This window comes from Trachemys scripta, chromosome 3 (genome assembly GCF_013100865.1).
Source record: "Trachemys scripta elegans isolate TJP31775 chromosome 3, CAS_Tse_1.0, whole genome shotgun sequence".
NCBI classification, from domain to species: Eukaryota; Metazoa; Chordata; order Testudines; family Emydidae; genus Trachemys; species Trachemys scripta.
Genome location: NC_048300.1, coordinates 86,904,774 through 86,932,015, shown reverse-complemented (window position 1 = coordinate 86,932,015; position 27,242 = coordinate 86,904,774). Strand labels below are relative to the sequence as shown.

At 41.2% G+C, this 27,242-nt stretch overlaps 1 protein-coding gene across 1 annotated transcript in view; it reads right to left on the bottom strand.

The window, feature by feature from the left end:
* LOC117875606 (solute carrier family 22 member 2-like) overlaps positions 1-24,145 on the bottom strand; it is a 28,561-nt gene extending 4,416 nt beyond the window's left edge. The window contains exons 1-10 of the mRNA XM_034766975.1: positions 23,680-24,145; positions 15,289-15,392; positions 13,008-13,162; positions 11,250-11,418; positions 7,561-7,675; positions 6,892-6,998; positions 6,499-6,713; positions 5,311-5,419; positions 3,173-3,285; positions 1,251-1,350 (exon numbers count right to left, since the gene is read on the bottom strand). Of these exons, the coding sequence (XP_034622866.1) occupies positions 1,251-1,350; positions 3,173-3,285; positions 5,311-5,419; positions 6,499-6,713; positions 6,892-6,998; positions 7,561-7,675; positions 11,250-11,418; positions 13,008-13,162; positions 15,289-15,392; positions 23,680-24,096 (1,604 nt within the window). The 5' untranslated portion in view covers positions 24,097-24,145. The remainder of the gene's footprint in view (positions 1-1,250; positions 1,351-3,172; positions 3,286-5,310; positions 5,420-6,498; positions 6,714-6,891; positions 6,999-7,560; positions 7,676-11,249; positions 11,419-13,007; positions 13,163-15,288; positions 15,393-23,679) is intronic.
* Positions 24,146-27,242: the final 3,097 nt, after the last annotated feature.

The window sequence follows — 27,242 nt, the reverse complement described above, 5'->3', positions numbered from 1 at the left end:
CATTTTAAGTTGGTATCCATTAGTATTCTGACTGGAAAGGATATGCCCAGCAGTGTCTCAGCTATGTACAATATCATTGGGACAGTTTTCCCAAAACTTCTTGCCTTGCATGAGGGCAATTAAATAAGCCAAACAACAGCCTGACTTTACCTTGCACAGCTATGCCCTCAGCTTGAGTGTAGTTTCCCTCTCACTGAAGAAACTGAGATGTAAACTCTGAACCCAGCCAATGTATCTTACAATAGCCTAGTTTTTTTTTTTCTAGGAATGCTGCCTTTGCATCTTTTATGTAACTTTTTTTCCTCTTGGTAGAAAAAGTGAATCAGCTCCAAGAACTCACTGCCAAGGCTCTTTCCTCCTACAAAGACCCTGCACTGAATTAAGCTGTGGGTTCAAAAGTGGCCTCTAGCTCTTTGCTGTTCCCTTTTATCTGTGACAGCTGCTTTTGCTGTGACAGCGAAGACTTCATTCCACGTACCTACAGCCGAAAGTTTGCTGCCTCTCCGTATGTAATGCACGTCCCTGTACTGAACAGCCAACATCAAGGTCACAGCTTTTCAAATTCCACGTAAAACAAACTTCCTTTCAGCTATATACTTATGTACAGCTTGATTGGATCGTGCAGTATAGACGTGATACTGCTATCCAAAGGCCAGCTCACGACCTCTATTATTTGTTCTTGGATTCCTGGTAGGCAGGAAGTACTGTAGTGCTTTGCGATTGCAGCAACAAACATTCTGAAACTAACACGATGCTTGGTAGAGAGGAGGGGATGGCAACTCAAAATGATCTGAACCATAAATTGGACCATTGGGGAAAACAAAAACAGATGCCAATATTTTGTAGTTGTGAAATACTGTATTACTGTGACTCCGGCTGTGGGTTTGGTATGACATGTTACATTTAACACACAAACTAGCCAAACAACTACGAATTTACTGGAATACTTAGGAAGAAGGATTCCACCCTCTTCACATTTTGTTAAAACAAGTCCAAGAAGAGCAATGACCTTTAGAGCCTGGATTAAATAAAATGGTATCATTTAAAATCTGTTGTCCTGCCACCCCAGTAGAAAAACTGTGCATAGTCTTTTCAGGTATTACACTGTGACTTTAGTTTTCTGCGTTTCTGGGGCTGCAAAGTAGACCGACAACAGATCCTTCTAGGGATGTACAATAAAATGGTGTTCTGAGGGAGATTTTGTTAATAAGGTTTGACACAAATTTCTCTTAGGCTGTATGGTACTGTACCTGTGCATGTTTTCAGCATCTTCTATGGTCTCAGGCAAAGTTTTCCCTTTGGTCTCAGGTAGGAGCAGCACCAGTCCACCATCAATTAAACCAACCACAGCTTGGAACAAAGATCACGCAAAAGGATTAAATTTGATACAAAATACATAGTGAGCATGACATGATTTAATATTCATTTGCAGCAATGATTATGAATTTGAGGCAAAGCTGCCTCTGCTGAATGAATAAGTTGTTCCATTTTTTCAGTAGGCACTGCTCTTCTTACTGAAGCCCTTCTCAGATGAGAAGAGAGAGGCTGGGCCACTCTCTCAGATGTGGATTAGCCTGTGTACCGCTCAGAGGGCACAAAGGAGCCAGATTCTGGCTCCAACAGGCAAACTGAGACTTCCCCTGGTGAGAGGACGCTCCTGTGCCACCAGCTGCCTCTTCCCCACGTGTTGGCAGAGGATGAGAACTTGGAAAGGGAAGGGGTGGCACTCTGCTACATCAATCCTCCAGTGGGGTCTGACCCCTTCGGGACCATAGGCCAGTGGTGAAGGCCTAACCTAACTTAGCTGGTGTATCTAACATTGCAATCATCTCAAACAAAATTCCAACACTGAGCCCACAGTGAAAGAACATTAAGTGATTCAGGGCATTTCTAAGCCATGGCATTTAGTGAATCTTTCTATCATGAGAACAATAGGGCAAAATATGGTGTATCTCCTAGTGCACAATATTATCTACTAGGAAAGTCCTCTTACACAATTAATGAATGAGGAGATTTCACTCCAACTCCATCCCTTTGCCTGGGCAATCTGTTCCCTCCGTCCCACAACCACCCATCCTAAATCCTTCAAACCACCCACTTTCCATGAAGTGTTGCAGAGTCTCATCCGTTGCTGCAGACACTATCTGTTAAATGTTCCATGAGCTGGATACACCTCCAACATTGTTGCTTGGGTACTAGGGAAACATAGTGATTTCCGCAGCTGTATTTAGGGGTTGGAGTCCTTTGGAGAATCATCACTGGTTGCTGGGGGGAGTAGGCCATGGTGAGTTGGCTGTTTCCCTTGTCCAAGGACTCATGGAAGCAACTGGCCAGTATTCCTGGACAGCCCAGTAGGCCGAAAGGTAAGGAAGCATGGTCGAATGCTTAGGATGCTGACTTAGGAGACCAAGATTCAATTCCTTGCTCTGCCACAGACTTTCTACCTTGCATAAATCACTTGGGGAAGTGTCCCCTTCTGTCTACACTTTTAAAAGGATGTTGTTAAACTGGAGTGGGTTCTAAAAAGCACTACGAGAGTGATTTAAGGTCTGGAAAAATCTGTCCTCCTGAGCTACACTGAATAAATTCAGCTCCTTTTAGTCTAATGGAAAAGGTTAAGAGGAGACTCACTAGCTTATGGTCTCTAAGTACCTACATGAGGAAGAGATTTCTGATGGTAGTGTGCTCTTTATCAATCAAAAGCATGCCATGATCCAATGGATGGAAGCTGAAGCTAGACAAATTCAGACTAGAAATAAGTTTAAAAAAATGTTATGTTGAGGGCAATTAACCATGGGAACAATTTACCTAGGACATGGTAAATACAGAAACAAGGTGGGTGAGATAATATTGTTTGTTGGACAACTTCTGTGGGTGAGAGAGAGAAATTTTTGAGCTTACACGGAGCTCTTCTTCAGGTCTGCGAAACTAACTCAGCGTCACTGCTATATAAAAGGTTGAACAGATTGTGCATCTGTAACTCTGAGTACGTTTCCCAGACCTGAAGAAGAGCTCTGTGTAAGCTTGAAAGCTTGTCTCTCTCACCAACAGAAGTTGGTCTAATAAAAGATATCATCTCACCCAGCTTGTCTCTTTAATATGCTAGGACCAACATGGCTACAACACCACTGCATATAGTAAAAACAGTCACTCTACAATACAGAACTCTTACCAAAAACTACAAGTGGCAGCTCATGCCAGATCTCTGCCAGTCTGTAGACAATGAATGGAGTTATGATCCCACCAATATCACACATGGAAGAGCAGACAAGTACTCCCAGGTTCCTAGAAAATATATGTACATGAAATGTTCCCCCATTATTAATTTGTTTAAAAAGAATTCTGCAGCTATTCACTTAAACATTTTTAGCAATGCATACAGAAGAGTAGGCAAGCTATTCCTGTTAACAATACTAGGAGGGATGTGTCTAATCTGTTGCATATTGCAATGGACATGTCCCTAGCAGGATATAATGAGAACATAGTAGGTACTAGAGGGATGTCCAGAAGAACCTACGAATTGGTTTGTGCACTAGGCATTGGTCTGAAAAATGATCTTATTTAACATCTTCATTAATGATCTGGGAAGAGGGGATAAATATCTTGTTAATGAAATTCACAGATACTATAAATTGGGAAGAGTTGCAAACATTGGTGAGGAGATAAAAATAATAAAAAAGAACTTTAAAAAGTCCACCTCTGACTGGGCTAATAATAACCAAGAATAATAGGATGCATTTAATTAAAAAAAAGGATGAAATGTCAGGCAAATCTTCCAGTGAGATGTACTAGAACAGTGGTCTCCAACGTGGGGTGTGCACACGAGGATCCTTTGGGTGCACGGCAGGAGGAGCGCCGCCGGAGCAGCGCCGCTTCCGCCCTCCCCCCCCTTTGGCAGTTCAGCCAGGAGTCTGAGTGGCCCTTTTTTGTTTGTTTGTTGCTTCGACAGTTCGGCCGGGAGCAGGGGCTGTGGGCTCAAAAATTTTTTACTGATGGGGTGCGCGATCAAAAAAGTTTGGTGACCACTGCAGTAGGGGAAGCTGCTGGCCATGTAGTGCCCGAACAAAGTGCTTTTGTATTTTACAAAATACACCTAAAAATAAATTTCAAACAATGTGAACAGCAACCCAGGTAACCTGCAACTAGCATGTCGTGGTGCCATAAGAGACCCAGGTTCTGTTCTCTGCCCTCGCCGCCTCCTCCTCCCTCAGCTTACACTACTTGGATGACAGAGCCACAGACTAAAGGTGGCAGGTTGCTGAACTGTATGTTACAAATCATTTCGACGCCTCCTCTGGCCTCATCCTTTTCCCCTTCCCTCCAAAAAAAACCTGATTAAATGAAGGTATTATACAATGAAGAACAGAAAACCTACACGACATTTTTGTCCATCTCTTTGCCAATACAGGATTATTCCTTATAGTGCTTTTTCTAGTGCTTTAGCCAGCCTAGCTTTATATCTCCAAAACGATGGGGCTTCCATTGCACCACCTAAGGAACACTTGCATTTTCTAGTACAGTGGTCTCCAAACTGTTTTGATCGCGCACCCCATCAGTAAAAAATTTTTGAGCATGCACCCCCGGCCGAACTGTCAAAGCCAAAAAAAAAAAAAAAGCGCCGCTCAGACTCCCAGCCGAACTGCCAAAGGGGTGGGGGGATGTGGCGGTGTTCCGCCGGCGCTCCTCCTGCCACGCACCCCGAAGGATCCTCTTGTGCACCCCCTGGGGTGCATGCACCCCACTTTGGAGACCACTGCCCTATGTAGCAATAGCCTCCAGCCAGCCTCTGTTGGCAATCCCCAGGCCCCAATCATTCTCTCGTGGCTTGCTTCCACTAGATCTCTGATGCTGCAGCTTTTTCATTCTTCATTGGCTCCTTTTTCATCAGCTTCTGGGGGCAGCCTTTCAGCATCACCACAGCTACAGGTCTGAATCAGTCTTACAATCAGCCAGCGCCAAGAGTGTTCACTGTCCCTGGCTGAGATGCTAAATATCCACCTAGAGAGTGATTATTCTCAAATCCCATCCTCTGTTTTGTGGTATCTGAAACAACTTTTGCGGTGAATGTTCTGCATCAAGCTCTGCTCCATTGGGCCATGCAATGTATTTGGATAGGTTAAAGGTGGCTCACCGTACTGTTTAATTTTTAATTAAACTTCTGTCATTTGATAGACATGCTGTTCTGTTTTTTTCTAATGTGCAATCCATGGCTCTAACATGTTTCTGTGATACCCTTGAATCAGTAAATCGAGACACTTCACACTCTTAGCCATTGTTTTATAATGGATTAACAGAAGACGATGCACCCACCTGAGAAATGTTGGGTACAATTCTGCATTTACTAGGCAAACCATTTCATAGCACATGGTAATTCCCATTCTGCCCAAGCAAGCTGCAGTAATTTTTAACCAATAGATATCTGGAAGGAAGTCACATGTTAGCGTTACAAAGGTGGCTGTTTTTTTCTGATCATGTCATAAAAGAGTGTGAAAAATTTCATTTAGTAAATACCATACAGCACAAGAACCCCACAGTGGGGAGCTACGAATGGATTCTCCTTTCACCCCATATCAGTTTGCAATACTAATACTTCAGAACTTTTAAAGCATTTTAGATTTGTCAGTGTGCTGTACAATAATAAAGTAACTGACCCCCACAACACTCCTGGGAGGTAGGGTAAGCAGTGATCTTAGTTTCCCTATTTGTAAAACAAAAGCAGCATAGATAAAGTTTCAGAGAGTCCTGTGGCACCTTTAAGACTAACAGATGTATTGGAGCATAAGCTTTCGTGGGTGAATACCCACTTGCCCAAGGGCCACATACACACAGAACTAAGATTAGAACTCAGGATTTCCTAGCTCTAGCCACAAATGTAATTGATTAGACTATTAAACCTCCTTGTATAAACCAGGAAGAGTCCGATCACTGTTTTAAAATGGGTTTGTTCGGTCAGCTGAGCTCAGTTTTTGGGTTGTATGTAAAAGTTTGGGGAAGATATATTATGTATTAAATCTTAAGTGACTGGTGCACCTGAGACTATACATACAAAAGAGCATATTAAAACTTGTAAGATCCTGGTGTCTGTCACTGGGATTGTCCATCAGGTTAGGTGTGTACCAGTTCTTTGTGTGTGTGCAAATACAAACTTTGGGGTGTGCAAAGACATGTCTGGCCAAAACAGTGTGCTTGTGAACTTGCATGTGCAAATTTACAGGCTGAGTTGATGCCATTTGGGAAATTTAGCCCATTATGTGCCCCATTTTTCAGCACTTGCATTATAAAAAGCTCTTAGAGAAGGGGGAAATGATTGGTAATTTTTATTTTCACCGATGTTTGCGGAAAAATACCTATAATTTGTTCCCATTGAATTGCAACACTGATGTGGATTATAATAGCAAAAGTGGTCTTTTCAGTTCTCCAGAACACACACACACAAACACACTCTCTCTTTCTCAGGGGTGACAGTGACACAGACTAACAAAAGCTTGAGTAACTCACTGTCTGGGATGAAAGCTGTAATAAGGCAAGCAGCCCCTGCCACCAGATTTGCTGCAGCCCAGGGATAGCGACGGCCAATGCGATCAATTGTGAGTATGAGTATGAGGGCGGCTGGAAATTCAACCAGGGCAGAATAGAAGAAATCCAGATAAATGTTTCCACCAGCAATCCCCATGTGCATGATGAGCCCCTGGTACAGAACAGAGCTTGTGAACCTAGGCAGAGAGCAGAGCCCAGTTGAAGCCAAGTTTGCAAAGGGATAGATTAGTTAAAGAATTAAGATTCACTGCCAGTCAAGGGCCATATGGGGAAAACAGAGCCAAAGTAACTATGTGGGAGGTGATGGGGGGTGGTCTAATGCTTTGAAATGAAAACTGTGTTACCCTCCCTTACCAAGTGTACATCAAAATGAGTGTATGCTTCCTTATCTGAGGTGTTCTGACCAAGTCTAGAAATGAAGGGCTCAGCTTTTCCCCATCTTCCTCTTCAGGGTTGAGACTCTAGGAAAGAACCAGAGGAACATTAAGGAAGAGGTTAGGGGGTGAGAGTCTGGGGAGTTTGGCCTTGTTTATTTTCATTGGATCAACATAAGCATAATCGTTTCTGGAATTTTTCATTTACCAATTAAGAGTCTGTCTGCAAAGTAACCAAAAACTAAGGGGAAGTGTGGACACTTAAACAGCCCACCCTTTCCCCCAGCTGTCTGTCTGTACCAAAGCAACCTCATTAAATGAAGCCACATTTCTTTTTAAAAACAATAAATGAATAAATGATACTTTGGAATTTTCAGTCAGATGTGATCTGGTTGGTTGAATACTGCTTGATACTTCATAAGAGGAAGAACTTATTTTGGCTATTGGAATATTTATAGGAGTCTCCATTCATATAAGTGTGTTGTTTTAATATCCAAGGCTTTCACAAAAGAAAACCACTCAACTCCACTTTGCAGATTTGCAGCACTTTGGCTTGTCAGTTTGCTCCCTGTTCTGGATTCAGAGCAATCCTAAATATATAGCACTGTTTGCTTGTAATTACACATCCAGGAAAAAAATACATGATCACCTGTAAAGAGGGAGGCACCTTTTTCCCATTTCCCTTGGCAATACGGTTAATAATTTTCATGGCTTTGTCATTTTTCTGTTGAGCGATCAGCCACCTTGGTGACTCTGGCAGACACCTGCAACACAAGCAACCAGGCACAGGTATGTGGAAACAAAATATATGTCACTGTAACACTGTGTATTCAAACTAAATTGAGTTTCCGTTGATAGGACATTAAGGGGTACAGAACACCCATAACTCCAGCTGAAGCCATGAGGGGTTGAGGATGATTAGCTACTCTCAGGTTCATCATTTCATCATTTCCAAGGCCGCAAGAGATCATTGTGATCATCTACTCTGTCCTCTTGTTAACACAGGCCAGAGAACTCCCCCCAAATAATTCCTAGAGCACATCTTTTAGAAAAATGTTCAATCTTGATTTAAAAATTGCTAGTGATGGAGAATCCTCTACAACCCTTGGTAAAGTGTTCCCGTGATTAATTATCTCACTGTTAAAAAAAAATTGCATCTCTTTTTCAGTCTGAATTTGTCTAGTTTTAACTTCCTGCCATTGGATCTGTGTAGATTGAAGAGACTATTGTTAAATATTTGTTCCCCACATAGGTACTTATAAACTGTGATTGTCACTCCTTAACAAAGAGAAGGCTAAGCTAAACAGATAGACTCAAGGAGCTCAATCAGTATAAAGCAGGTTTTCTGAACCTTTAATCTTTCTCATGGCTCTTCTCTGAACCCTCTCCAATTTATCAACATTCTTGCAGATTGTGGACATCAGAACTAGACACACATTCCATCAGTGGTCAGACCAATGCCAAATATGGAGGTAAAATAAACTTTCTATTCTTACTTGAGCCTCCTGTTTATGATGACATCGTTTGGCTTTTAGAAAAAAACCGTTTGCTATATTTTGAAATAATGTAAAAAAATTCTGTCCATAAATAAGAGAAGGTGTTGACATTTTTCTAGATTGTGAAATTCTGATGAAACTTTTTGATGAAATTCTGACAAAATAGTCAACAAAATGTTTGCAGATTTGTTGTATTTATTGTTTGCCATTTTAAACCAATAGAATCATAAAAATATTGGGCTGGAAGGGACCTCAGCAGGTCATCTAATGAAACCCTGAACTGAGGCAGGACCAAGTGTACCTACACCATCCTAGACAGGTGCATGTCTGATCTGTTCTTAAAAACCTCCAGTGATGAGGATTCAACAACCTCCATTGGAAGCCTATTCCAGTTCTTAACTACCCTTATAGTTAGAAAGTTTTTCCTAATATCTGACCTAAATCTCCCTTGCTGCAGATTAAACCCATTACTTCTTGCCCTACCTTCGGTGGACCTGGGCAACAACTGATCACCATCCTCCTTATAAAATATTTGTTTAAGAACTGGTTGGACAAACACATTTCAGGGATGGTCTAGGTCGGGGGTTCTCAAACTTGGGGTTGGGACCCCTCAGGGGGTCGTGAGGTTATTACATAGGGGGTTGCGAGCTGTCAACTGCCACCCCAAATCCCACTTTTCCTCCAGCATTTATAATGGTGTTAAACACATTTTTATATATTTTTAATTTATAAGGGGGGCTTCACTCAGAGGCTTGCTCTGTGAAAGGGGTCACCAGTGCAAAAGTTTGAGAACCATTGGTCTAGGTTTACTTGATTCTACCCCAGCAAAAGGGGCTGGACTTGATGACCTCTAGAGATTCCTTCCAGTCCTACATTTCTATGATTTGCTTTGACGAATGCTATCAGATTACCTCCCCCCCCTCCCGTCAGTCTTCTTTTCTCAAGACTAAACATGACCAGTTTTTTAATCTTTTCTCATAGGTTAGGTTTTCTAAATCTTTTCTCATTTTTGTAGCTCTACTCTGTACTCTCCCGAGTTTATCCACATCTTTCCTAAAGTTTGGCCCAAAACTGGACACAGTACTCCACTGAGGCCTCACCAGTGCTGCACGGAGCGGGACAATTACCTCTCATGTCTTATATATGACACTCCGGTTAATAACTCCCCCAAATTGTATTTGCCCTTTTCTCATCTGCATCACATTGTTGACACATATTCAATTTGTGATCCACTATAATCCCCAGATTCTTTCAGTACCACTACTGCAAAGCCAGTGATTCCCCATTTTGTATTTGTGCATTTGATTTTCCCCTCCTAAGTGGAGTACTTTTCACTTGCCTTTACTGAATTTCGTCTTGTTGATTTCAGACAAATTCTTCAATTTATTACGGTTGTCTTGAATTCTAATCCTGTCCTTCAAAATGATAGCACCCTCTCCCAGCTTGATGTCATCTGCCAATTTTATAAGTATACTCTCCACTCCATTATCCAAGTCATGAATGAAAATATTGAATAGTACTAATAAATATGCTCTTAAACTAAATGAGTAACTTTTGAAAAGTTACAAATCACCTTCCTCACCTTTCCCACTGCTTAAGGACACCCATGTTTCAAATGTTAAATCTCACAGCTAGAGATGAGGCTAGAGAAACACTCTAGAACTCTGTGCATGGGGTAATAGTGGGTGGTGGGGAGTTCAAGCCCAGATGTGCTATTGAATTTTGCAGCTGGCCCCTCGCTCTCTATTGGATCAAACTGAAGCCTCCAGATTCGAAAAAAAAAAACAAGTTTGGAAGGAGTGGGATGACATGCAAAATTCAGACCTGGGTTTGAATCCCACCCCCAGCTCTAAATAAGGCTAGAATAGTGACCTAGTGGCTAATGTTTTATTATTGCCATTCTGGGGCTGAATGAGGAGGCATGGAGATTCAGCACCCTTGCTATGGATGATAGAATGGAATAGAGTGTCTTACATTGTTAGGTAACAACCTATTTACTTATTAACAAGATTGAGTGCTAGATTGATCATAACACTGCATTCATGATATAGTAGCTTTTTTGTGCGGAATATTCTAAAATTTCAGGTTAGTTGTCTAATCAGGTGAGAAGTAGAGCTAATGGAAAAATGGAATTTCCATCCCCTGGGAACCTCCAATATCTCAACATTTCTTTTCATCCTGAATCAGGAAGAAAAGTCAAAATATCAAAACTTTTTGCAGAACAAGTTCCAAAAAATTTCAATTCAGAAAAGTTGGGACACTTTGTTTTGGGTCAGGTTGACATTAGTGTGCGTGTCTGCCTTAGCCACTGGGATGCCTTATGTGAGTTGTTCTGGGTCCTTCATGCCCCCATTATCTCCTATAGGGCCTGCACCCTGGTTGAACTACATTTGCTATGATGGAAGTTGGTCTTTTCCTGTGATTGATTCTTATGGGACTCCCATGACATACTGCAATGGCTCAGCATCAGAGAGAGACTGCCATGAACCATGGGAGATATAGTCCAGTTGGAGAAGCATGGCCCATGGGAGAACCTGGGCATGAGAGACCTGAAACTACAAATCCCATGACTCAGCGCAGTGGCTTTGGTAAGTTAGTCAACCTGACATGAAACAGAAGGGTTTCATTTAGATTTTTCTAATGGAAAGTGCTGCAGAAATCGATCCTTTCCTGTGGAAAATTTTAATCCTGGTGAAACCCCATTTTTGAATGGTAAAATGTTGCAGCTGAAACCTTTTGACTAGCCCTAACAGTAAACTAAAAATGTCAAAAGGAGCTCAAACTGTAAACTAAAATCTCCATTTTGTATTTTTGCTCTTAGGTGAAATATAAATATGCTTACCAGTAATAGAGCAAGAAGAAGAAGTTTGGCAGCGTAACAGTGAGCTGCAGCCATCTCCAGTGAGGAATCATATAAGCAATAGCAGAGAGTACAAGGAGTCCAACAGTAAAGGCTACTTGGTAAACAATTCCTACTATCCTTCTATAGCTTAAGCCAACAAATTCTGTGACTAAAAGGATAACACAAAGCAAGGTAGAAAATAATCAGTGATAAATCAATTTAGAGATTGGAGAACCTAGATCCCCTAATTTAAAACCATTACAATTTTTATAGATTCTAGAATTTATGACCTTGTAAAACTTCTGTCCTATCTAGAAGCCTTAACAGCCCTTTAAATTGAGTTCTCTTCAATGATGTAGAGTAACTATTAAAATTCTACAAATTCGTCATGTTTCATGAATACATAGACTTTTTGAAAAGTTTGGATGTTACTAAACCACACCAAATTTCTAACAGTGATTTTGATATCTAAATATTTACTTTTTAAAATGAAGACCGCTAAGTGGAAAATGGCAGTAGATGCAGCGGGGGGGAGAGGGGACAGGGGAGGAGGTAGAGAACTTATAATTGATGTTTCTTGAGAATGTTGTGTATGTAGTTTAATAGAAAAGTATAAAACATTGTTGATGTATAGTTATGTGAACTTGTATTAGAAGCTGTTCAGTATCATTACTGTGTGCATATTTAATTTTTAGATTTCTTTTTTTCAGAAAGGGCTTAGTGGTATGTTCTCATTTTGAGATTATAGGGTAAAGAAGAGTATTTATTGTGTGTCAGAGTTAAGGGAGTTGGGTTGTGACGAAATATGCATTTCTTTGTACTTGGTGTGAATAACAGGTGAAATCCCGTCCTCACTGAAGTGAAGGGGAGTTTTGCCATTGACGTCAGTAGCTCCAGGATTTCACCCATTAAGAAGTTATGTGGACAAGGGATGTGTTTACCTATTTGTTCCTTGCATTTAAGTGCTTTGGTTTTCTAAATGTAAAAAGGAAGCATAATATTGTCAGGTGGTAACCTTACCTTGTCTGGAAATAAGGCTTTTTATAAGGTCTCAAGTCATGGAACCACAAAAAGTCTGGGGAACAAAAACTTCAATTTGGACACGACACTACTCACTACCTTTTGAGGCCAGCCGCACTCAGTCTGTCGGCTATGTGTACACTGCAGCTGGGAGAGTGCCTCCTAGCTCGGGTAGACAGACGTGCTTGAGCTAGCGTGTTAAAAATAGTAGTGTGGACATTATGACATGTCCAGTGATGCAGGCGAGGCACCTAAATAGAAGCCCACCCAACCCCTTCAGTCCGTACTTAGGTGACTAGCCCTGGCTCTTCCTGGCTCCCAGCTGTAGGCATACCCTTAAAATTTAACCTGCCTTTGACAGCATTTCCAATTAATCCATGTCCCTTTATGGGTATTTATTTGAACATATGCTTGTTAATGTGGGAAGGCACAGTATTTTCCAAAACGGTCTTATTCCAATATGTGTAGGCTTCTCAAAGACTTAGGGAAGAATGGCAAGTTTTTAGATCTAATCCCCCCGATATTGTCTCATCTGAAAAGAAAATGTGATTTTGACATAAATCTTGGTTTAGAGCATAAAATGCAGTTTTTCAATGAATAAAATGAGCTTCATTTTTCCGTGTGTTACCCAGTGAGCTAATAATTCCTTACATTCAGCTGTATTAGAACAAATCTGTTCAGCTCTACTTCTACACCCAGGGCTTTATTCCCAGAAGTGGAAATTGCAATCAGTCTTACTCAGGATGTAGCCTGTTAACCAGCCCCCCTTGCTGACCAGTCCTTGTATGAAACGATAGATCAGCATCCATGTGTAGCTTGGTGCAAAGGCCATGAGAACTCCAGAAATGGAATTGACAAGGATTGTAATTAACAGGCATAATTTACGACCAAACCTGCAGAGAAACAAATGTATCTGTGATCATTATGTGCATTCCATCCTGCAAAACATAACTGAAGAGCAAATTTTCACGTGGCTGAGTCATGCTGGTTGCAAAGTAATACTTTTTGAATTCATTCTATTGAAAGATCTGTTATTTTCTTCTCCCAAGTTTTGTTCAGAGCAATTTCTCATGTACATACAGTTTAACGTTGTACTGTAACACCTGGAGTCCTCATCTAAAGAGAGAATTGCTGATAGACCCATCCATGCATTTTGCTAGGGAAAGAATACTGAGAAATGCTTGTCTGGCCTATTCCTGTAGCACCCACAGCATTTTGGTTAATTTCCCACTCATTTTCTAGGGAACCCCCTCCTGTACCCATATACATGCATAATAATCAAGAGGGGAGAAAGCCAAGCCACTTTTGTGCATTTTTAGATATTCTCAAAGTCCAAGTTGTGTGACGTATAGCAGACAGCAGCTATAGTTCTCTGGGTTACACAGAGGAAGCAAGAATTTTGCAGAAGTGATGGCTCTTTTCTGAGGCACATGTTGAATTGAGAATTTTAAAAGGAGGAAAGTACGTGCTGCTATCATTGTTTAACTCCACTGGCTTCACACTTGGTCTCAGCTGGGTGAGCAAATGCCAGGCAGCCAGTTGTGACATCCTAATTCTGGGGCTGGTTTGTCTGCCGGGGCCGGGTGCTGTTCTAGTTTGCACTGGCTGGCTATGGCCTCCAACGGTCCAGCTGTCAAGTGGCATAGCCAGAGCACAGAATGTTCCGTCCATGCTTCCTCTTGCCCACAACTTGCCCTCTACACTGAGAGCTGCAACAAGGGGAGTTTCACAGAGGAGCCAGCTATTCCAGCTCTTTTCCTGCTGGGGATTCCCAGCAGGCATAGAGTCTCTGTCCTTATATCTCCTTTACCCACATGATTTTCCCCCTGCTTTTAAAGAAGGCAGGAATTGCTTTCTGGTTCCCTCCACCAAGATTTTCCCTTTACAATGATCTTCGTGAGTTCTTACAGACTCCTTTCACCCATGTGTTTGCACGTTTTCTTACCCTGAACACTTCTTGACCTGGCTAATGGGCTCTGGAAACATCCTGTGGTGGCTGTCTGACTTGCACTACATTGATCTGTAGTTCTTCTTCTATGCTACAGTAGTTTCTCCATTGACCTATTCAATGACCCTAATTTTTGCCTCATTACAGTCATCCTTCCCCCGCTATAGTGCTCAGAAATTTCATATTAGGCCTGCAGTTGTCTCTCCATTGGTATTCAAAAGCAAATGTTTCAGAAAGAAACAGGCTTATTACAATGCTGGAAAGACATTTTGGTTTGGTTTAATGGAGAACTATTTATTTAGTTATTTGATTTATAAAAATGCACCATCAGTCAAAACTCTGCATCCCAGTACAATAAATGTACACTAACAAAAATAGCAGAGTGACAAATGACAGCCAAAGTAAATGTCTTCTTTCCCCTCAATAACATCAGCAGCTCAAGTCACTCAGATGCCCCCTTCATCAAATCCCACGTAAGCAGGTCTTTTGAACTATGTCCTAAGGGTTAGCCAAGAGGGCTTTGCAAAGCCAACAGGAAATTCCAGACTCAATGTCCATCTCCCAAGAATGCCCTAGGGGCCTTCAGCGTTCCAGATCTGACCTGAAGGGGCAAGTTAGGAGTACTATAGCTGATGTCAAACACTGCATAAGAGGAGAGGTGGTCTTTATAGTAGCCAGGGTACAAAACATATAAGACTTTATAGATCAAAATGAGCACCTTGGATTTTGCCCAGAAACCAGCTGAGTCTATGAATAGGTCTAATATACTCCTTTGAACTAACACCTCTAAGAAGTGTTTGCACTAACTGAAGCTTCTAAATGGTAGTTGCAGCGATCCACCCTTTCTTCTGCTCCTGGCTTCTGGGATATGACATTTTTATGGATCCACTGATCAGAGCCATATATTTTAGGAAATAAGATATTTTAGCCACCAGGAACTACTCCATTCTAAGTGACTGAGTGATATTTTGAATTAGTTTTTCAGTAGGTTCATTTGCCCCTTCAATCATACGTGTTGTTTAAAAATATGGATGTTAAATACCCAAAGTGAATGTCTCATCCCACACGTACCTGTCTGCTATGTAGCCAATGCTTATGGAGCCAATAAAAAATCCAACGTTCACACAAGACTGAAAGAGATCCAGCTTCCAGGAGTCCTCACACACCAGGTTAAACTGCAGAGGCACATCAGTGTTAGAACAGGGAGAACAGACACTCCATAACATTAGACATGGCCCAGCCATTTTGAGATATGATGAACCCACCACACACACACAAAAAAAAAGAATTAGGAAACTTTTCCAGAAATGAAATGACCTAGTTCTTTTAACCATCATAGCTGAAATACATTTTGTCCAATTTGCCTCAGTTTTCAGAAAAATACTATCCTTGTTAAGGATCAGGGCCCAGGCATGGACATTGGCATACTGGAGATGAATGCATGGCTGCGCAGACCGTGTCAACAGGAGGGCTTGGCATCCGGCACCCTTGGCACCCTTTGGAGGTTGTTCCAGGAAGGAGGTGTGCTGGGGAGAGACGAACTCCACCTCACCAAGAAGGGGAAGAGCATCTTTGCAAACTTTCTCACCAACCTAGTGAGGAGAGCTTTAATCTGGGTTTAAAGGGGATAGATGACAAAGGCCTACAGGTAAGCATAAAAAAAGTGACCTTAACAGAAGGCTAGAGGTTTGGGAGGACAAAGTTAGTGTAGGATCATGAGAGAAATCAGTGGGGAAAATCTACTTGAAATCTTAGATATCTATACACAAATGCAAGGAACATGGGGAATACATAGGACGAACTGGAAATATTAGTACATAAGCTAAATTATGACAACTGGCATCACAGAGGCTTGATGGGATAAACCTTGTGACAGGAATATTGGTCTTGTAGAGTGCTATAGCTTGTTCCGGAAATTCTGGCAGGAAAAAAGGGAGGAGGTGTTGCATTATACATCAAGAATATATATACTTGTTTTGAGATCCAGAAGGAGGTGAGAGGCCGGACCAGTTGAAAATCTCTGGGTAAGGATAAAAAGAGAAAAAATAGGGGTGATGTCATGGTAGGGGTCTACTAGAGACCACCATATCAGGAAAAGGAGGTGGATGAGGCATGTCTAGGAGAAAACAGAAATATCCTAAACAGAAGAGCTGGTAGTAATGGGGGACCTTAACTACACAGATATCTATTGGAAAAGTAATATTGCAAAATGCAAAATTTCTAAGAAGTTCTTGAAATGTATTGGGGACAACTTTCTGTTTCAGAAAGCTGAGGATGTAACCAGTGGGACAGCCATTTTATATTTGATTCTGACCAACTGGAAGGAATTGGTGGAAATCTGAAGGTGGAAGGTGACCGTGAAATTATAGATTTCAGGATTCTAAGACAGGAAGGAGTGAGAACAACAGAGTCTAACAAACTCAGAGAACTGGTAGGTAAGGTCCCATGGAAAGAAAAGCTAAGGGATGAAGTCTGTCATGAGAGCTGGCAGTTTCTCAAAGAGACAATATCAAAGGCACAACTGCAGTGTGATCTATCCTGATGCAAAGGAAAGATTGGAATAATAGTAAGAGGCTAATATGGCTCCAGCAGGAGCTCTTTAGTGACCTGAAAATCAAAAAGGAATTTTACAAAAAGTGGAAACGTGGATGAATTTCTAAGGAGAAATACAAAAGAACAGCATAAATGTGTTGGGACAAAGCCAGAAGAGGCTAAAGCAAAAAAATCAGTTACTCCTAGCCAGGGACATAAAAGGCAATAAGAAAGAGGTTCTTTAAATACATTATGAGTAAGAGAAAGGCAAAGGAAAGTGTAGATGCTCTACTTAGTGGGAAAGGAGAGCTAATAACTGATGACATCAAGAAAGCTGAGGTGTTTAATGCCTATTTTGCTTCAGTCTTCTCTAAAAAAGGCTAATGGTGACCAGATACTCAGCACAATTAATATTAATTATGTGGGGATGGAGTGCAAGCCAAAATAGGGAAAGAACAGGTTAAAGAGTATTTAGGTAAGTTAGATATATTCAATTCAGCAGGTCCTGATGGAAATTCATCCTAGGGTACTTCCGGAACTAGCTGAAGCAATATCAGAATATGCATCCGAAGAAGTGGGTTGTAGCCCACGAAAGCTTATGCGCTAATAAATTTGTTAGTCTCTAAGGTGCCACAAGTACTCCTGTTTTTTTTAATATCAGAACTGTTAGCAATTATCTTTGAGAACTCCAGGAGGCTGGGTGAGGTCCCAGAGGACTGGAGAAGGAACAAAGAGGACCTGGGGAATTATAGACCAGTCATCCAAATTTCGGTACCTGGAAAGATACCAGAACAAATTATTAAACAATCAATTTGTAAGCGCCGAGAGGATAATAGGGTTATAAGGAATAGTCAGAATGGGTTTGTTCAGAACAAAGCATGTCAAACCAACCTAGTTCTTTCCTTGACAGAGTTACTGGATTGGTGGATGGGTGAAAGCAGTAGATGTGATATATCTTGATTTTAGTAAGGCTTTAGACCGCCCCACATGACATTCTCATAAGCAAACTAGGGAAATGTGGTCTAGATGAAATTATTGTAAGGTCAGTGCACAACTGGTTGAAAGACCATATTTAAAGAGTAGTTCTCAATGGTTTGCTATCAAACTGGGAAGGTGTATCTAGTGGGGTCCAGTATAGGGGGTCAGTCCTGGGTCCAGTACTATTCAATATTTTCATTAATGACTTAGATAATGGAAGACTACACTTATAAAATTTGCAGATGACATCAAGTTGGGAGAGGTAGCAAGTACTTTGGAGGACAGGATTAGAATTCAAAACAACCTTGACAAATTATAGAATTGGTCAGAAATCAATAAGATGATATTCAATAAAGAAAATGCAGTGTACTTCACTTAAGAGGGAGAACTCAAGTGCACAAGTACAAAATAGGAAATAACTGGCTAGGGGGTAATACTGAAGAAAAAGATCTCTGGGTTATAGTGGATCACAAATTAAATACGAGTCAACAATGTGATGCAGTTGTGAAAAAGGCTAATATGTTTTGGGGGTGTATTAAGAGGAGTGTTTCATGTTAGACACCAGAGGTGATTGTCCTGCTCTACTTGGCACTGGTGAGGCCTCAGCTGGAGTACTGTGTCCAATTCTGTGTGCCACACTTCAGGAAAGATGTGGATAAATTGGAAAGAGTACAGAGGAGAGCTACAAAAATGATAAAAGGTTTAGAAAACCTGACCTATGAGGAAAAAGTTAAAAAAATTGGTCATGTTTAGTCTTGAGAAAAGAAAACTGAGAGGCAGAAGGACATGAGTCTTCAAATTTGTTACTGGTGGTTATAAAGAAGACTCTCAATTGTTCTCTGTATCCGCTGAAGGTAAGACAGGAAGTAATGCACTTAATCTGCAGAAAGGGAGATTTAGGTTAGATATTAGGAAAAACTTTCTAACTATAAGCGCAGTTAAGATCTGCAATAGGCTTCCAAAGGAGAGAGTGGAATTCCCATCACTGAAGATTTTTAAGAACAGATTAGACAAACATCTCTTAGGGTGGTCTAGGTTCACTTGGTCCTGCCTTACCACAGTGGGCTGGACTTGATGACTTCTCAAGGTCCCATCCAGCCCTACATTTCTATGTTTTCTATTATTTCTCCGAATATCACATAATTACTTCCTGGGGTGAGGGTTCAGGGGGAAAGAGGAGGGAATTTTAAGAAAATTAATCCTCCTGTAATTTTGGATAAATTTGAAAAAAAAAATCTGAATCTCTATCAGTTTATCTTGCTAAACCTCTAGACTTTGTGGTTTGTTCATCGCAACTTGTCTAGCAACGGAAACTGTGTGATGCTGCAGAGATTTTACTCAGCTTCATTCTCATCTATATGTAGTGACTGCGTGGAGGAAGTGTCCATCCATTCTGCCTTGGAGTTAGGCATTTATGGCTTTGATTTAGGAGTACATTACACTTTCTGGCTGCAGCCATATAATCAGTGGTATCACCCTGATGCCTTTCATTAGTTTTAGATTGGCTTATAGGGCTAGGCAGCACCATGGGGGTTTGCACGGCTGCTGGATGCTGGGAGGGTTGCCCAATGCAGTTTTCAGCAGCAGGTAAAGATATTTTCAGACTCTGAGCTCCTGAACTGAGCTTTACCCCAGCAGCTGTGAAGTGAGTAATGTCTGTGGGGGCATCCATGGGCCACTGGCTATGGCTTCATATTTGTTGCTTAATAGAGTCGTTAGGTGTGATACAATGGGCCCTGCCAGAGCGTAGCAGAGCAATCTGCTCTCCAATTCCTGGCACAAAGCCCAGTGGCAGAGTTTACTTCACTTTTATTCACAGCAAACATGTACTCTGTAACTTCGCTGGGACTCACCCTATGTTTCTGTTGCTCAGTATGTCTACACAGCACTCAGCCTCCCAGACCGGATCATCTGACTTGGACTAGCGGGGCTCAAGCTAGTGCCCTAAAAATAGCTGTGTGTAGACAGAGCTTTTAAGTTGTGGCCCAAGCTGGTCTCTCATTAGTGGTCTCTCTAGGCTGAGGGGCTGTCTCCAGCCTTGACCAATGCCAGAAGCTTCAAAGGAAAGTGAAAACTCTGAATGTTTAATACTGTATTACGGGCACAGTTTTACTCTCATTGAAGTCAATGGCAAAACAGGGAAAGGACCAGGTATTAGGTGCGGGAATGTCCTTATTTTCTGCTCCCCATCCTTAGAACACTTAGTCCATATAATTTTATCCTAGCTAATGTAAGAGCAGATATTGTTCTTGCCCATGTCTAACCTTTTCTTACATTCCTATGCTCTTTGCCTCAGTAACATCCTATGGCCATGAGTTCCACAGATTCCCCTTTACCCCATATTTAACTCATTTCCTTTTATTTATATGTGTTGGTGTTTAATTCAATAGTATTTTCTCATATTCTCATTTAAGAGAAGGGATAAAGCATGCACTAATACTTCTTACCATTCCCCACTGCTTTATAGTATCCATCACATCTGCTTTTTCTCATCTCCCTTCCAAATTAATCTCTTTAGCCTCTCCCCCTGTGACATACACCCTCCCCACATGCTCCTAATCATTTCTCTGGATCTTTGCCTCTTTCAAGGGAGGATTACCTAAAGGGAATGCAGCATCAACGCAGATCAAGCTGTATCTCACTGTATATACTGGCATTATAATAGTGTATGGACTATTCTTAGTCACCTTCTTGATACTACTTGATGTCTGATTGGCTTTCTGGAGTTCACAGCACAAATTCAGCTCTCAGCATATGCCTTCAATGTATTTGTCTACATTAATAGTAACCATATCAAGCTCTTATGTAGCATTTTTCATCAGTAGATCTTGAAGTGCTTTACACAGGAGATAAAGTATCCTCCTCCATCTTATAGCTGGGAAAGCTGAGGTATTGCGAGGGGAAAGTGACTTGTCCACTGTTACACGACAGGCCAGTGGCTGAGCTGGGAATAGAACCCAGATCTACTGATCCCGGTCCAGTGTTCTACCCACTGGGCAATACTGCCTTCTACTACATTGAAGCCTACATCATATTATAGAGCGATTTCAACTAATCACACTCTAGCACTGTGTATAAACAGGGCTAACAGGACACAATCAGGTTAAAAATAATATTTAAACAAAATTCCTTTCTTAGCAACATAACACCTCACAAAGGATTTTAAAATATTAAACTTATTTTTCAACGCTCATGCTATTGGTTTATTTTTGCATTTCTCTCCATCAGTTTCACTTTTATTTCTTGTCAATTTCACTTTCAGGTTCTCATACACTAGCAAAATATTGTGGTTTCTCCTAGCTGGCAAACATTTCAGGAGAATATTTGTTTGTTCACCTATGTAATATCGAAAATCAGATTAATTTATAACTAGAATATGGCCAGAGAAGAAGTCAAAGTAATAATGAGAATACCTTTGACTGTTCTCATTAACATCTTTTCTAGTCATGGAACCTTTACACTATTATAGCAAAAGGTTCTGATTCATTGCCACCATTCACAAGAGAGTGTGATGCTGCACCCCATATTCTTCACAAAAATATTGTTATAATATGAATATGGCATAACGAAGATGTTTTATGCAAGATGGGTAATGTGAAGTATCATTGGAAAGGTTATGATCTACTGAATGTGTTTATCCAATTTGTATGCATGTACCATTTCTGTATATGAAGTTAGGAATATTGACTATGTAACCATTACAACTGTGTGTGTACTTGGGGGAACGCCCACCAGACAGTAAGCAATTAGCCTGGATGGGTCGTTAAGAAGGACAATAGAATTTTGAAGATACTAATCTCCCACCTTCCTGAGAAGCTTCCTGGGATGCTGCTTTGACACTACAAGGTCATGTGATCATGTCACCTGGTACAGGGTCCCACCTTGAGCTGGTATTTTTCCACTGGAAGGGGATGGGATAGGAAACAAAAGATTCCTACCATATGTAAATCCTATTTAAGGCTGGGGAGGGAGGTAATCAGGGCTCTTCTCCACTGCCTCCCCACCCAAGAAGGAAGACTGCTGAAAACACCTGAAGAAACAAAGGAACTAAGCTGGGGGAGTCAGGGGCTGAATCCAGGCAAGAAAGGACAGCCTGTAAAAGGAATCCCAGAAGATTAAAGCTGCAAGCAATGCAGTTTACCATCAACCTGCTTGAAACAACATATAAAGTGAGAAATTATTATATGTGCCCAGTATTCCTTAGTGTATTAAGCTTAGTTGGGTGTTTTGTTTTATTTGCTCAATAATCTGGTTTGATCTGTTTGCTGTTCCTTATAAACACTTAAAATTTACCCTCTGTAGTTAATAAATTTGTTTCTTGTTTATTCCAAAATCCAGTTTATGTAATTTTATAACTGGGAGGTGGGGGTGGGCAAAAGCTGTGCATAACTTCCTCCACATTGAGGGAGTGGGTGATTTTCATGAGCTTATTTCTATATAGATCTCTATACAGTGCAAGACAATATAGTTTTGGGTTTACACTCCAGAGGATGTATCCACAGGAGCACTGGGCAATCCCCTAGCTGAGTCTCCCATAGAGAGCTGATCACAGACTCTGTGTGATCCTACAGCTAAGTGTGTCCCTACCTGTGTTTGTGCTGGAAGGGGGCTTGAGAGCCTGCCCAGGCTGGTGGGACCCCAGCACATCAGGTGGCACCCTTGAAAGGGGGGTCCAACCCGTCACAGGCAGCATGGCTGGTGAAAGGGTTTCCTTGCATTTGATGAACATTCCATGCCTCTCTCTGGTTACTACTAAACCATCTTTTCCAGTGATTACTTTTATCTCTGGTTTGTAGAATCTTCTGAAGAACATTTTTGTTGCCTTTGGAATATACTAGATTGCAGCAAATGGCCAGTACGGTAGGTTTAAAAAATTTTCCTGGAGGAGGATACCCCTGGATTCACCTTAAAGGTCTTCAGGGCTCCTTCCCCTTTACAACGTGCTCACTTTGGAAACTGCTCACGACACATGATCACTTACAGGTTGTATTCTCATCTTGAAGAATGTAGCAGGGGAGGCATCTATGTTAACTAGAGCCAGTTGAATTACCCATTGCAAATTAGTTATGTGACAAATGTAGCCTTTTTCTCTGTTTGCAGATCGTTTTTACCTTATCCCCATTATCTATTACTGTATTTGTTATATGTAAATATTTTCTAATTTGACAAAATTTCCAATTTTGTCTTCACTGTGTCTTTGACTTTATTTATTATTCATGTGCAAGATCAGTCAGCTAGGTCATGTGTAAAGCCCTTCATTTTCAGCTTTTATTTTGTTTAAAATGTCCTGGGAATTTATTAGTGTTGGAAAAAATGGGTGAAAATTGGTGCAAAAAATTAGCTTTGCAGTTTTCTGAGTAAATATTGTGGGTAAATATCACTCTTTCTCCCTGTTTATTAAAAAAACTTAAAAACCCCATCTTTGTTCTGAAATGTAGTCAGACACAGTTTTTTGTTTTCATCTATTTTAGCATGAAAAGTAGTTCACTAACTTGTATTTGCTTTAAATGCTGCTAACTTTTCACGCTATCTGTAAAGCAGGCCCATGCATGGATGACTGAAACATTTAAACAAGAGAATAGCAAATGATGAAATGTGCATAATCATTTGTATGGAAATTAATGAAACTTTCAGGATTTGTGAACATTTTTATGAATAAACTTCCAGTCTTCTGACTACTACTGAAAAACTAGTATATGACCCTGCAAATAATAGCACTGTGTACTTACTATTTTCCCCCACAAATATATTCGTAGATCACTTTTTGTTCTCTTCAACTAGATTTAGTGTTAGCATTGTTACTGGGAATTATACTCAATCTATGCACAGGCTGAGGTGAGACTATTAGTTGGCATACGTGTTTCCTCCTTCAGAAAATTATTATTTGGGATTTTTTCAGTTTGCAAATACCTGGGTAACCATGGGCTGTTGCTGCTTGTTTAAGTTTCTTACCTCAGTCACGATGGATGATGCTGAAGAATCGTAAACCCAGCCATCTTGACAGGGAGTAAGAGGGATACTGCTCCTGTTGCCATAACCGGTGAAGTTTTCTAAGGGATTTGTGCAGCTGAGGCCAGTTGTGTTCCAGTTCATGTCGTATCTCCTGCATTGACTAGAGAAAGACTCCCCGTGTCTCCCCTGCTCTGGAACGGTGTAATTCAGTTCCTCTTCTAGACTCCAGCCACATCGGCTGCTCAACTCAGCAACTCCAGGACTGAGACAGCGGTGTTCGGGAGTGAACCCCAAGAAGACTACACCCACGTAAATAGGGGTGAAGGAGGCAGACAGCAGGCATACGACAAAAAAGGCTCGCTTCTGGAACAAGTCAAATTCCCCAATATGCTCTAGAATGTCATCTAAGGTTGGCATTTTTGCATATGGCAACTCACTTAAAATAAGTAACCGGGCTGCTCTTCACAGCATTGCTCTGCATTTAGTTGGAAGCAGAGCTCTTTAAATAACTGCAGGATACTTGACCAAAAGTCAAATAGTTAATTTACCTTGTAAATTGACAAACCATGCGTTGCAATCTTTATTTCTCAAGCGTTGTTTCAAATCAAGCTTTGATTCTTATGTGACGCAAACTCTGCTGTTGGTTATTAGCTTGTTTTGTGTGTTACGGGCTTGGAAGATTACGCTTGGTGTTTTACATAACATCTGTTGATTTGTTAGTATATGATATAGGCTAGACAATTATTCCTCTGTTATCTGAGTCCATAAGCATTATAAATGCACATTGTGTTCTTCATTGTTCATAGGGACCTGAGATTTTTATACCCTCAAGTATAACAGATTCTAGCCCCTATATGCTATGCTGGCAGTGTATACAGAACACATTTCCAGATTTTTAAAGGTATTTCGCCAGCTAAAGATGCATATAGATGCCAAGTGGGGTTTTCCAAAACACCTAGGTACCTAACCATTGGGAGTGTTGTGCCTAGGTGCTTTGGAAAATCCCACTAGGCACCTATCTGCAGCTTTAGGTGGCTAAATATCTTCACAAATATGGCCCAATGGCACCAGGGAAGCTTCCTCAGAGCCTCCAGTACAGGGTGTGCTGACGGTGGGAGAGATGGCAGGGGAATGGCCACAGAATAAAGTAGCTATTCTGGACTGCAGAGCAACCAGTAGGGGCCAACGGTCCATAAATTAGAGCAACACCTCTGGCTGTTCTAACGTATGCTGAGGGCTGTACTAATCTCCAGAGCGAACAGAATTTGGGGCATGTAATGTTGGCCTTAAAACCTCCTTTTCCTCCCCTTCCTCCTGGGCTGTGTTTTGTTTCCTACACCTCCTGGGAGGCTTAGCTCAGAGACTAGCCCTAAACCATGTTCTACTCATGTGTATACATTCCGTTTATGTCATGTAACCTGATTATACAATGCTAACATCCGGGCTTATGCTAAAGCTATAAAGAAATCTCAATTTTCCCTTCAGTCTTTTCTGTCTTTTGAGATCATTCATGTTGTGCTCCTGTTCTATGCTGAGATTCTAAGGCCAGAAGGGACCATTGTGATGATCTAGTCTGACCTCCTGAATAGCACAGGCCATCGAACTTCCCCAAAATAATTCCTAGCGCAGATCTTTTAGAAAAGCATCCAGTCTTGATTTAAAAATAGTCAGTGCTGGAGAATCCACCACGACCCTTGGTAAATTGTTCCAATCATTAATTACTCTCATTGTTAAAAATGTATCCCTTATTTCAAGTCTGAATTTGTTTAGGTTCAGATTCCACCCATTGGGTCATCTTACACCTTTCTCCGCTAGATTGAAGAGTCTATTAAATATTTGTTCCCCATGTAGATACTTATAATTGCAATCAAGTCATCCCTTAACCTTCCCTTTGTTAAGCTAAGTAGATTGAGCTTCTTGAGACTATCACTATAAACCATGTTTTCTAATCCTGTAATCGTTCGCTATCCATGGACACTACCCGGCAAGTCACAAATATGGGCACTATTTTGACATTAACAATTTCTATATGGCATAATAAAAGATCAGATTTTTTTCTGTTCACAGGGAGCTTTGAAACTATGTGTAGCCCCAACTATTGCATGTCAAAGTCAAGAGATGAGAACCTTTAAGAGAGTGAGAGATGACCTTAAGTGCTATACGCATGCACTTTGCAGTAACTGTGTCCACCAGCAAACGTCCTTTTAAGTTTACACCTGTTACACACTTATTTATATTTAAAGCCAATACTAAAACAAACCAAAATAAATACAAGGGCAGGTGCATAAATGCATCTTGGAAATGCACTCTGTCCTCCTTTTCTCCCTGGGTATGTCCCAGCATGACCCCATGCCAGGAACTGCAAGTGGGGGAGCAATATAGGGCTGGTCCACTGCCCCTATGCCACAGGAGAATAATCCCTGTGCCAGATGTATCCCTTAGGGGTAGATCAGCAGGGTTTGTGGTCCCTATATGCTGGCAGACTGGCCCACAGGGAAGCCCAGAACCTGGGTCTAAAAGATTAAACAGGAAGATTTGGAGTCATCTGAAGGTCAGTTTGTTGAACATCTAGCCCTAGACTCAAAAGCATGCGTTAGAGGTGGAAAATGCTGTCACTTTAATCATTATAAAGCTGCATTGCATTAGCCCTTGCTTAGTTCTCCTAGAAGCCATGGTTCCCATCCACACCTGGGAGTAGTCTGTTACAAAGCCCTTCTGTGTCTGGTCTGGCTGTCCCCCCTGTGTGTTCTGGTCCAGTCTGATCAGGCTCCCATCCGCCAGGTCAGTTCTGTCTCCTTGTGGTGTAACTTGTACTTCAGCTGGGTTTTTTCAGTTCAGTCATTGACCCATAGCTCTAGCCTGTCCTCCCCTAGTGCAGAGCAAGGTCTGTGTTCCCTCTGATGCTTACTGAGGGGATATAAGGAGAAGGTGAAAGAATCAGGAACACCCGTTTGAATGGAGAGTTACTATATCTCTTACCAGAAGACTTGCCCTGCTGCAGTAGGTTAATTAAAGCAGTTGTCTATTGAGACACTTTTACTGTGTATAATCAGTAATCTCTTTAGTTTATAGAAAGTAATGTATTGTCACGCCTGGTATGAAATATGTCAACACTCCAAAAGCTGAGTTAAGTGTTCCTGTACACTGAACTCCTGGAGCCTCTGATACATGTTTATAGTCTTTTTAAGGGATCTTCATTTAATACTTAAATGAAGTTAAAACTAACCACCTGCTCTAGAAAATTGATTGTAGTTCACAATACAGATCCAAGCCAATAATAATATAATAATGTTTTGTACTTAAACAGTGGCACTTTTTATCCATAGATCTCAAAGTGTTTTCTAAAAGTGGGTGAATATAGTGCTCTCATTTTCCAAGATAGGGAATCTGAGTAAAAAAGAGCTTAAGTGACTTGTCCAAAGTGTCACAGATGGGAATAGAAACCAGGGGCTAGATTCACAAAAGGACTTACACACCTAACTGTCCCAGGACAAGGCATGAATTGGGGGCAGATAGGCATTCCTTTGCCTAACTTGCTTAGGGGGCCTGATCTGGTAAGCATG